General features: G+C 44.9%; 1 protein-coding gene across 1 annotated transcript in view; it reads left to right on the top strand.

The window, feature by feature from the left end:
- Positions 1-633: 633 nt before the first annotated feature.
- Positions 634-12841, top strand: part of CREB5 (cAMP responsive element binding protein 5) — a 261819-nt gene continuing 249611 nt past the window's right edge. Inside the window, exons 1-2 of the mRNA XM_049798733.1 lie at positions 634-651; positions 1707-1793. Of these exons, the coding sequence (XP_049654690.1) occupies positions 1791-1793 (3 nt within the window). The 5' untranslated portion in view covers positions 634-651; positions 1707-1790. The remainder of the gene's footprint in view (positions 652-1706; positions 1794-12841) is intronic.

Genomic DNA, 12841 nt, shown 5'->3' with positions numbered 1-12841 from the left:
GCGGCGGCCGCTCGGCAGAGGCAGCCCCTCGGCGCGGCGGCAGGACCGGCTCCCCCCGGCCCCTCCGGCCCCCGGCACCGCCCCGCTGCGCCTTGCCAAGCTGCTGGCCCGGGGGAGGGAGACGGGGCTGGCAGCCCCCGCACAACAACCCCGTGGCCGCCCGGGCGGACACGCGGCCAAGTTCCGGAGCCCTCTCCCGGGAGCTGCACGGTCCCGGAGCCCGGGTCCCCGTGCCCGAGCCCCCGGCCCCCCACCCGCGTCCCTTCTCGCCGCGGGGCGACCCCCGGCCGGGCGCCGCCGGACCCCGGCGCGGAGGGAGCGGAGGGGGGGGGGGGGGGGGCGGGACATTGTTTCCAGGCTGACTCACCCGCGTCCCGCCCCCCACCGGCCCCGCGCCGGCGGGGGCGGGGCCGACCGAGGCCGCGCCCCCGCCCCGCGCGCGCGACCGCCCGCCCCCCCCCCCCCCCTTCGCCCCCCCCCCCCGCCCGCCCGGCACGGACCGCAATGATTTAGAAGTTCAGGAATCCCACGTGACGTCACGGAGGGTGATGTAATGCTTCTCTAAATAGAACGTATTGTAACCGTCCCTCAGTCCAACGTGGTTCCTCCGGCCGCGCTGCCGGTCCCGTCCCCGCCGCGCCGCGCCGGGCGGTAAGTTCCTAAAAATACGGGGCTGCCCCGGGAAGGCGCCCGGCGCGGCGCGCAACGCACCCCGCTCTCCGCCGCCCGGCACGGCACGGCGCGGCGCGGAGCGGAGCGGGGCAGCAGCGCCGGGGTGAGCGGCTGGCGAAGGACGGGGCAGCCTGCGGCCGCGGGGGCTCTTCCCTCCGCGACCGCATCTGCTCCGGAGGCGGGAGCGCCAGTCCCCGCCGCGCCGCTGCCGCTGCCGGGCGCGGCGATCCCGTCGCGCCCCCGTCCTCCGCGGTGCCCCGCCGAGGCGGCGCGGGGAGAGGGGGCGTGAGCGACCCCCCGCGTCCCAGCTGAGGGTCGGGCAGGGCAGGGCAGGGCAGGGCGGCGGGGGGCCGGGGCCGCACGGCCGCCGAGCCGCGGGGCAGCCGGGCTCCCCGCCCGCACCCCGGGGAGTTTGGGAAGTCTCTGCGCGCCGCTTGCCGGGACGGGGCGGGATGGGGCGGCTGCCGCGGGGCGCAGGCGGCACGGCGGGGCGCAGGCAGCAGCACCGCGAGGCGCAGGCAGCACCCCGCTGCGCGCTGCCCCGAGCGGGGCGGGCAGGCAGCTCCCGGCGGAGGGGCCGCGGGCTCCCCGCGGCGGGCCGGCCGGCTCCTCGCCTGTGCGTGCCCCGGCGGCAGTGACAGCTCGCCGGCGCGCTGCCCCGCCGCCCCTAAAACTTCTGCGCAAGTTTCGCGGCGGCGCCCGGGCGCCCCGCCGAGCCGGCGGCCGCCGGCCGGGGCCGCGGAGCGGTGCGCGGCCGCCTTCCCCCGTGAGACAGCCCGGCTGCCGGGCTGCTCCCGGCCCTTACGTCACGCTGCGGGCCGGTGCGGGGCCGATGCTCCGTTTGTGATGCCGTCGGGTCCGGGGCGGGGGGGGGGGGGGGGGGAGTGCTGACGGGGTCCCCTCTCTGCAGCCCCGCTCTCCCTTTTCTGCCCCGCTGCTCCGCTCGTCGCCCCCCCTCCCCCGCTCCGCGCCCCCCCCCCCCCCCCCCCCCCCCCCGCTCGGATCCTCTCTTACAGGGGTCTCTCTCTTCCCAGCGAAGTTTTCGGGACGATAAGAGCTTCAGGAGTGTAAGGGGAATACTTGCTAAACTCTGCCGCCTCTATTATTTATGGCCAAGCATGGTGAGTGATCCTTCATCTCCAGGGCTTAATAGAAGCTTTACAGTCGGAAAGAGAGAGGTCGTTCAAAGAGGGGGTTAGGAATAAAGGAAAATGAAATGTCCGTATGCTACTGTTTTTTTAAATCCAGCACTACATTAGGAGTAACTTAAGCAGCAAGATGAGAAGATTTCCATGTATTATCAGTAAGAAACGGTGCTTAGCTAGATGAAATTAAAGCTCGAATGGAAGCGTAATAATTACTGCGAAGCATCTTGCTTGGGCTTTCCTTGAGGCTGTGCCGTTTTCAGAGAGATACTCGCCCGCTGGCTTGCACCAGACTTTCCTTGTCTGGCCATTTGGACAAGCAGCAGTGCGTCAAGCAACAGTGCTGGAGGAAAACTTTCTTGTAAGACACTGCCGTGCAGAAATAACCCAGAAACCGGACCAAAAGCAAATTGAGAGGTGGAAGGTGAGAGGCGAATGCAAAGAGGTAGCGTAATTTGTGGGGATTTTGCTGAAGGAGGTACACTTTCATAAGGGTATGGTTTATCTTCAGTAGAAGAGTGTACAGTGTTGAAAGTCCCCACTCGGTATTTCGTAACTTTCATGTGGTGAATGAGGTTGTCGGTATCAAAAGCTGGAAATTCTTTATTAAAAATGTCTAAAATACTTATTTGTGACTCCTTAATCCTAAGGGGAGCTGTACAGGTCGCAAAGCACTAGGGAAAAGTGTGATTAATGATCAGTGATTAGTGATAAGTGATTAGTGGTTTTATTCAAACTGTTACCTCTGACCAGAAGCACACATCAGAGGATTAACAGGCTCTTTAGATAAATGCTCATTAGTGGAAGGGGGAAAGCAAAGATAATGGGCATGCACACAGGGACAACTTTCTAGGAAAATCATTCCTGTCTCTGGCATAATAAGCTCTATTAGCAGAAAGGCTCTTTAATTTAAAAGTTGCTTTTATCTTGTAAATCAAAGATAGATGTTGAAGTTCGCGGCGCTATTATAGCCTAAATTTTCCCATATCCACTAGATGTGGATTATCTCAGTAGTGATATTTTATTTAAAAAAACCAAACCCACAATTGAATCTTTAACAAACTGAACGTTCCCAAGTGCTAAAGCCCTGCATCCCGAGGCATCCGCTCCCAGCAGGCAGAGCAGAGCCTGCTGGCAGCTGACTAGATGGCGCAGTCCTGGTCTTTGGGAGTAAGTATATAGTCCTGGGTTATGAACTTAGCAAGTAGCAGCTTGCTAGGTGTCCTTCAACACTTACAACAAAGTTGATTCTGTGCTGGGTTGGAGGCTAGACAGTGCTACGAGTTCGTAGTCACATTTTCCACGTCAGTTAATCTCGTGAGTTAAAGGCTCCTGGAAAGATTAGACTCATTTACTGAAAGAAACGGTGAGAGAAAGAAGGAGAGAACGAGAGAGGGGCAAAGAGCTACAACCTGGGACATAACTCTGGACTGAACTGTTTTATACTGCTTTAATGAAGTACAGTTCTGATGGCCTTAATTACTAAAGCCTAAGAGCTCTCTGGAGTTTTTACCCTAGCTATCACTGGCGGAGTGAGGTGGTTTTTTAAAAAAAAGTCACTAAAAAGAAAGAACGGTTGGCGTGGCGGTTGAACAAAACAGCTCGGACCTGACTATACTCTACAGATAATGGTAAGGAGTCTGTTTTTATGATAGTTAACCAGGGATTTCTCTTCGCCATGGGTGGATTGTGAAGAACTGGTATCTACTGCTGTCCTTAGACTTAGGGATGTTTCTGCTGTACTGTTAGCTTACCTGGGACTGATGTTTGTTTGCAGCTGTGGAGATAATCAAAGTTTCAAAACTTTAAATGAAACACTTGAGTGAAACAGGAAATAGAAATAATGAACTTAGGGCATGAAAAAGAAAGTGCTATAGTCTCCTATTGTTACATCTTTAACTGGAGACTGCTAGGATTAGTTAGGCTAATGCTTAAAATCAAAAAGTTTTGTAATGGCATATAAAAAAGGCAATAAGCTCCATCTGCCACTCTTGAATATTGCATGGCACTCTTCCAGGAGTTAAAACTGCAATATTTTTAAAAGTTTACACATTTAGAACAAGGAGAACCCTTTCCCCCTCACCAAAATAACCATTTATAGTTCAACTTCAATTTATCAAGCTCTACCTCTGCTAATTTAACCTGGGGAATGTAAAGGGAAGCAAACCATGTCTATAGATTAAAAGAAAAGATAGAAACAAGATTGTACATGTCATTTTATTTATATCACCATTTAGCAGAACAACTTTCACAGATGAAGAGTTATAGATGCTTTTTTAATTTGGTGTTCACTTCCTCACTTTGAGAATCTAAAATACGCTGCATTCGCTTACACTTATCCTGTGCACTGCGGAGGAGTCTTCTGTAAAAGATTGTTTCAATGAGAGCTAGAGTTGACTCTGGAGTTGATAAGAGAGAGGCAATCTCACGGTGCCTTCAGAAGGCAGCTTTTACTTACTAAACCTTTCAGCTTTGTGTGGGCAGAATCTCTGTGAGCTCAGTAAGTCTTGCAGAATGATTTGAAACTTGGTGATTAACTTGTCTTCTTGTGGCCCCCTTTAAAAACCTGTCTCTGTGCCCCTAATCAAGGCATGAGGATCTTAACTATTAGAAGAATTCTTGCAAGGTTATTGTTGCTGCTTTTAAAACAATTTATTTAATCAACAACTTTTTCTCTAATCTTTGTCATCCCGTGTCTCTAATTTCTGCAGTTAGTTAACTTTCTGCATTTTCTATAAACCTGTTGCTTTGAGGACTTAAGCCTATGTTTATGTATTAATAGCCCTCTTTCAAGCTTAATTTGAATTCCAGTGACCCTCTTTCCTATAAAACCTATATTATGAGAAAATTATTTCTGGATAAGATTTTGCAGTAAAAGAAGGGCAAAACTGTTTTTACTTAAAACATTTTTTTTTTTTTTTTTTGCTATGAAGGACCAATGATGTATTATTGGAACAAATGCGTAGTTTTTCTCAAGGCCCGCAAATACTGATTTTTCTTGTAACTCGTTACAGGAAAACTCTACTCAGTAGACGCAGTTGCTGGAAACACGGACACATGTGTAAAGCAACAGGTCTTTCAGTTCTGCTTCATAGGTCCAGGTATTCTTTTGCTTCAATTTGGTTTTGGTTATCTCATACTAAACAAATTAATAGCTAGACATACATAATTAAGATAGCTTATTTGGCTTAATCTTCCATGTGTAAACTGTCATTGAAACGAATACATAGGAGTCCTAGTGGAAATATTTAAAATGCTTTGAGATTCTGTCAGTTGTAAGTACTAATGCCAGGGCCGATCCAACAGCTTGGTAGGTCGTTGCCGCTCTGCAATATCTCAAAATAATTTCTGTTGGTTTGTCCTCTTCGTCTCTCCGTGCTGCATGCTATTTAACCCCTGAACACCCCCCCCCCCACCCCCCCCGATTTGTAGGTAAATTCTGCTCTGCAAATTGTAATGCTCTAGGGCTTTTAGGGCTCTACCCCTAAAAAAAGTATTTTTAGGGCTTTTGCATTTTTCTGCCTTGAGAAATGATCAAAGTTGATCACAAATTTAAAGCAATAGTTTGGAATAAGGACTATGAAAACATTTTTTCCTCTTACCAAAACTTATATTACTATGCTAATTTATGTTTTTTAAGGTGTAGTATTCTCTGACACAGACAAAACAATGATCTCAGACAATATCTTACCATGCTGCATTTGAACATTAGCCACATTACAGCAGTATGTACAGAAATTAGCTTTTGTAGACTTGACATGTAAAACCAAAATGCTGTTATGGAAATACTTTTTTTTTTGGTTATACATATAATCAAAGAAATTATTTAAATGGGCTCAGGTGTACATAACAAGCACAACGTAATATACATAAAATAATTATTTTGGTGATGCGTTGAAAAGACTTGTTGAAGCAGATAAGCTGTTGTGTCTTGTTACATCCAAGGAGCTGTTCTGTTGGTTTGTGCACTGATTGTTTGCTCCTATTATGGCTCACGTTGAAGGGGCAACCCCGGCCCTTTAAAATAATAGTACGTCTACTATTTTTCACTAAGGTATTATTTTACTCTGTAATTAAAAATACTGAGAGTCAGCATTTTTTTTACTAGCCATCACATGGGAAATGCAGCTGTTATTTGCCCTTAGAGAGTTTAGAAAGGGTTGGTTGCATTGGTTTGTAGGTTTCTAGATGGTGATATCGAATGCTATTTTATAAACACGAAGAGATTTCCCGAGGATTTTGCTGAAGGCTGTAGGATTTTCAAAGTAAAACATTGAAAGCTTACGACAATTTCCTTAGCTTAAAAGATGTTTTGCTTTTGGTTCTTGTTTCCGTCTTACATTTTTTTGAGAATTTGTTCAAGAAGTCAGTCCTGCACACAACTTCAAACTAAATGCCTCAAAACATTGTCATCAGTGGTGTTTGTCTAGGTGTGCGGCTTTAATAATCTCGTCTTTTGAGACAGCTCATGTCACTGTCATGACACCTTCCACGTAAGGTGGTGTGAAGGTGTGGGGTGCAGCCCTACATGGCTGGAGAGCTCTACTCAGCAAGGTGATTAAAAGGGCAATGTCTTTAGAAGAAGCCAGGAGGAATGAGATTTGAATTTAATTGGGGAAAAATATTACAAATCCTCTATTACCTTTGCCAGCATCAGGAGTCGATTCTGCTTTTCTTTCACTCTGAATGTTTTCATTACTCTTACAAGGGTACGGAGACCTCTGTTAGCTCAGGAACTGGGCATGGTTTGATCTCACCCTCAGCTTTCGTCTACTCCACATAAACTCTACAAATAGTTTCTACGGCCTTTTTGTCCTTCGCAGTATTTTCTCAAACAGCTTTCTTTGCTCTCATCTCAATTTCTTTCCTTCCCGAGGGCCTTGTCTTTGGGTGCCACCACAGAGCGAACATTTCGATGCAGTTGAAGTGCTGGGTCCCAATCTCAGTAGGATTGTGTGTTTCAGAGTTTTCTGTCCAGGGATATTCTGAGCCTAAACTGGTCGTCCTTGAACATGCTGCCTAAATTTAATGCAGAGAAGTGTATTTAATTAGGGTGATCTTTTTCTCATTTAGAGGAAGAAGCTGCCTTTTTACCTGTTTACTTTGTGGGCTTGTGCCTTGAGTTACTCTTTCATTGCATGTAAGGCAGCATTGTTCATAGCCAGCTTTTTCTGAGCTGTTTGCAAGTACTCAGAAATTAATTTGGCTCATGTGGGAAATTAACCCGGACCAGTGGTTCCTAGATTTAACATCTGAGTTTTTTCCTCCTGGCCAAATGTAACTAATGCTAGTTAATAGGTGACGCTCAACACAGGGGGCTCTGTAGCACAATAAATGGAATCTGGGACTGGGTTTAGGATGCATTGTATGGAGCGGCTACAACAGTAGGCACTAAATTGAGATTTTACCATAGTATACTCTCTCTCTCTCTTTTTTGTCTTATTGTGCTTTAAATCTTTCAGTTCTGGAGTGCTGTGTTGGTATGGCAATTACCTGTAGAGTAGTCTTCTGTCTAAGTAAGCAACAGAGCGCTCCAAGATAGGGATGATGATATTAGTAGGTCACTCGGTTGTGCCTTAATGCTGCAAGCCAACTGCCAGTAATTCAGTCATGTGTGAACTACCATTATTCCCAGTCCAAATATACCTCTCACTTACATTTTCTAAAAACTTACATTCAACAGCAATAGTCAGTTGCTAGGTGAGGAGCTTCAATTTGTGAATAGTAAATCATACCTCCATAGGTACTGCTCCAAATTAATTTTAGCTGGTTGGTTAAATCTGGGCCTGCTTTTGGTTCTGGTCAGGCCAGTGAATGAGTTTGTCACTAAATATTTTTAGGAGCCCAGCAGGAACTCCAAAGGTGACCTGAGTGTGATGGCAAAGAGCCTGGAATTGTGCTTGTCCAGAAATGAGCACTGTCTGTATTAGAAATTCGGGCATGCCAATACCTACCTCACTTATTGGAAACTTCTTTTCTTGGAATGGTAGTAAAATACAACCTGAAGAGACTAAAAGCTGAGCAATGGAGTAGGAAAAAGATAATAAATTGCTTTATTCAGGAATATCTTTTACTGCCTACTGTTTAACTTCATTACTGAGTGAATGTTTTAGGAAGAAGAAATCTTTGTTAAGGGTTTGTGAGGATTTCAACCACCACATCGAGTTCCTTTTTTCTGACTTAAAAAAAAAAGAAAAAAAAAGTTCCTTTTGCTGGTGATTGGGGGGGGGTGGGGCTGGGGGCATTTGCACACTTTTTTTAAGGTTGAAGTGATCAGGATCAACATCTGTAGAGACTTACATCATTTCCCAGAGAGTGCACAAAATGAGGGAAAAGGAGAGATTCTGTAGTTAAAAACAAGTTACGGAATTTTCCTTCTTTCCTCACTTCCATATCCTTAAGTGTATCTGTGTAGCACTTAGAGGTTATCTTATACCTGTTATTAAATAAGGACAGTGTAAGTTTCTTTTACTGGCTGTGCAATGGAAAAGTATTTAAAAAAGACAGTGGGGAAAAAAAGAATGATGTAAAAGCTAAACCACTTTCTACAATTCCCATACTGCTCTTTCACTCTTCAGCGCTAATAAAGCAGTGCACGGATTCAAGCATGAAAACAGGTTAAATTTGAGTAATTGCTGGTTTATCACAAAAAGTGAGAGAAAGCACTAATTTACTATTTTAATGTGAACCTTTAAAAGACAGGTTTCTCTAAATAGCTTGCTATGAAAGTAGAAAGGATCAAAAGAGCCATGGGTTTTATGACTGGGTAAGGAGAATTACATTCTTGTGGATTTAAAAAATATCATAGTAGGGCCTAATTCTCCACTCACCCCGATACAACACTGGAGCACCTCTATTGAAATCTGTGGAGTTACCGACTGCAATAACACTCATTGAGAAGAAAATTAGATTCACGGGGTCTATTCTGAATGTAGTCTATCAGTTGTGCTCTGTGCAAATCCCATTATTAAAGTAATAGGCTGACATGTCACGTTAAGGACGGCTGCTTCCCCAAGATGAACATGTTTGTAGCCCTCCTCATCCTGTGACTACTTTTTAAGGGGGCAGGGGGATATTGAGAATACTTATTTTGTGCTCAATTAATATTCCTTCCGTGCACTCTCCTTCCTCTCACGCGCTTTATGTGTGGGTGCGCAGTCTGCACTCTCCATCATCTATCTGTCTGTGTCTCTTTGGTTGTGACAGTCACCACTCTGGCCTCAGGCTTGCATGACGTAGACGAAAAGCCCACCAAGATTTTTCAGTTATACATGGCAGGATATAATTTTGCTCCTAAATATGTTGTGCATTTTCATTCTTAATGATGCTATTGTGAATTGGGAGTAACACCTTAGACTTCAGTTATGTTTTATTTGTGGAGATTTGTGTGGGGTTTTTCCATTTTTGGAAAAAAAAAAAAAAAAAAAAGAGATGAAGGGGGAAAGAAGTGGGAAGACAGTGTAGCCCTGCAGTTTTAATAAACTGAAGTATTTGTTTGCAGCACTGGAAAGCAAGGCCCAGGCCACTCGAGCATCTTGCATAGTTCCCAGGCTGACCTGTGAGTGAGAGCAGACAGTCTTTCAGAAATTGGGAAAAATCTTATCACTGCCTGAGCTACTCTAATTTTTTAAACAGCAATCAACAGGGAATTTTGAGTGAGAAGAACATCGTAAAGAGTGATAAATAGACTGTGTCCAGTGTACAACCCCTGCCTCCCCCAGCCCTAATCATGAACACTCGCTTCCAATTTTCTTCATTTCACCTAGGATATGCAGGGTCAGCTCTGTAACTTTTGAAATTGGTATAAATCCGTTGGCTTCTCTGAAACTGTGTGGAGTGAGGGTATGGCCCACAGTTGTTTATTAATGGCACTCAACAGGCAACTTCTACATATAATGTTTTGTGGGAGGATGTAACGAAAAGTTTTAGGCCTTATAACCACTCTGGTGTGGAAAGATTCTCTAGACCCTTAACAATCCAGAGGTTAATTTATAAAAAAATGAAACAAACCCACAACTATTATTTCATTGCCAAACATTTTTAAAAAGCACTATTTATGTAGGCCCTATATAAGCACACATTGTTTTATGTTCCTTCTGCTGGCTTTGCGTTTGACTAAACCATTATTCTCGGAGCACTGCTGTGCTGAGATCATCAGTGGTGATGGTGTGAAAACAAACAAGTTTTAGCATGAGAAGTCACTATATAATTTGACAGGGAGGTTGTCAGCACCAAAACATCGACATTAATTTCATCTCTGGTCGAAGTAAAATAAAAATCAGGCAGCTAGTGGGAAAAATACATTCTTAGGAGGAAGGGAAGGGGATTGGATCTAATTCTGCAAGGTGCTGTGTCAACTAAAAGGAGGACCCGTCTCAATCCCCATTGAAGTCAATGGGCATTGAGGGCACTCGGAGACTGGTAGCATTGTGTCCTTTTTCTCCAAAGTTTAGTAAAACTGCTGAGATGAAACTTAATTCCTCATTAATTCAAACTCCTAGCAAGTTCTTGGGAGAAAAGCTTTCTTTGTTAAAGATCGAGATACCCTCTGTCTCTTCAATAGAGAGCTAAAAAAGTATGTGCTCTAATTCTGTAGCCTTCAAGGAGTCCTTCAACACGAAGAGTGACAATAAGAGCTGATATTCTGCACATACCTTAACAGTACAAAAATCCTGCTTCAGAGAAAAACACTTCTGGCCTGTTACATTACACGAAGTAGGGAGACAGCTTCCTATTTTATTCTATTAAAAGTGATCTTTAATGTTATCAGGAATGATTTTGTATTCCCCAGTGTTAAATTAAAAAGCTCTGGGATTAATGAATGCAGCTATGTGTGGTCAAATAGGTGCTGTGAAAAATAAGCTATCAAACAACGTGCACGCCCCCCGCTTTTTTTTTTTTTTTTTGTTCCTCAGCGAAAAATTACGGTGCGTTGGTTTTAACACAAACAGTTACGTCAATGAATCCCAGATGAGTCAATCAACTTAATAATACCCTAAAATTTAGGGGTTCCAGATAGTTTATTTTACTGCTATACTGTGGCCTTACACTTGAACCTCTTACCGGATTATCTAAATTGACTAGAGCTTGCAGGATACACAGGGAAATGCTTTGAAAAACGTTGCTCCCTCTGTAGCAGTTCGGATGCTACGTCTTGTATTTTCTCTCTCGTGCTGTCTGATTCTATACAATTTTTCTTGCCAAAAAGCTGGTATTCCAAAATATTAAGACAGCCTATTTCTAGGTTGTCAGTCTTCCAGTTTTCATTTCAGAGTTTTCAGTCAGTGCGCTGTCAGCCAAATGCTTTTCAGCAGACTGAAAGTTTTTAGGGGCAGAATAAGATCAGGAGAAATATTTTGAGCATTGTAATTAATGATAAATTAATTTATAATGAGGACAATCAGAGATATGATGATGACTGTCTTATCAAGCTAGTCATGGAAATTTTTTTTTTTTTTTTTTTTTTTTTTAAATTTGAATTTGCTGTGTTGGTTTCAGATAGCTTAAATGTACTGAGGATGCCTTGCAGCGAAGTGTTGGTTTGGCATGCTGTGTGCGATGAACTTCTTGTTATATCTCTTCTTTCAAGGAAACACCCTTCTTTAAACAGGGGAAGATGAGGCATTGGGAGTGCTGCTGAGCCGTGTGGCCATGTTGCATGGTGTGGCAGCATGCACTGCACAGCAAGCGTGAACGTGGCAGTGGAAGCCACCTTATGCCTTTCCCCACAAATAAAATTGCTGACCACCAGGGTTCAGGTGCCTTCAGAAAGCCCAAGAAAGATTTCAAGCAAATCTCTTGCTTGGCTCCAGTGCTTAGAAAATACTGGACAGGGAGATGCCCACGTCTACGTTTGCAGAGGCTTTAGTGCTATGTAGCACCTGAAATGGGCAGGTATCATCACATGGAGAACGCATTTTGTAAAATATCGATCGTTTGTAGCCTGACATCGCAAAATTTTAAGAGCAAAACCAAGGCTGCAATCAGGTAACTGGTTTGTATGGGTAGACTCTTGTGTATACAGTGAATGATACACAGCAATAAACTGCGTAGCTTACTGCCAGAGGGGAAAAAGGTAAAAGCAAGTGCTCAGTGCTATGGAAACAACAGATCTTTGATAAAGGCTGGTTGTGAAGGAGTTAAATGAAAATGCAAATAGCGGTACTTTTTTAGCCTTTTATAATTTTGCAGATAGCATATTCCTTCCTAATAGCCATCTTGAAAATATATGCTAAAAAAGCATCATCCTTTTGGTGCCCACATTAAAATGCTGGTTATTTCTCCATCTAATGACCAACTCTGCTTAGAGCCGTCTGTGCTCTCAAGTATGGTGTATCTGAGATGGCCTCTAAAGTGGCAAGGTCCTGACAGAGGCTCTTGTCTCTTGCCAAGCCCCATATTTAGCACAGAGGGGAATTCCTTGCCGTTGTGCAGAGAAGACAGTTGGGCCACAGGGTTTCTCTGCAGCCCCATCTGATCCTGAGTTAAATCAAGTAGCAGTTGCCAGGGGTAAGGTGGGTGTCCTGAGAGCAGCAGCTTTGGAGGGGAGTTCATCTGTCCTGTGCAGACAGGCCGGTGACTTTTTTTTCAAGGAAAAAAAATATTCACCAAAGACTTTCACACAAAGAAATCCACTGAAAAATGCAGAGGCCTGAAAGGGTTCACAGTTACAGATCAAACTTTGTGACTAGCTTCAGCCAAAATGAAAGGGGAGGAAAATATGTGAAAAAGTCAAAATACTCGATTTCAACATTTTTTCAAAATGAGATACATCTCCTTTGAAAATTGACTTATATTAAGGAAGACACAAGGCACTAAATCTTTCAGAGGTGGTTTTTTTTTTTTTTTTTTTTTGGGTGCTGAATCAAGTCTTTCAGGTTGATGCAAACATTTTTATGTTTATCTATCTTTATTTGTCTGCTTTCAGTTTAGGGGGCTTGGGTCCCTTTACCTTTCGTGTCTGCACAACATAACACTGTGCATGTAAACCAGGGGCAGGATCCTGGAAAGCTGTGTTGGTTGAG

The sequence above is a fragment of the Accipiter gentilis genome, chromosome 4 (genome assembly GCF_929443795.1).
Source record: "Accipiter gentilis chromosome 4, bAccGen1.1, whole genome shotgun sequence".
Lineage (NCBI taxonomy): Eukaryota > Metazoa > Chordata > Aves > Accipitriformes > Accipitridae > Astur > Astur gentilis.
The sequence above is the reverse complement of the archived record's forward strand: the minus strand, read 5'-3'. Positions and strand labels throughout refer to the sequence as shown.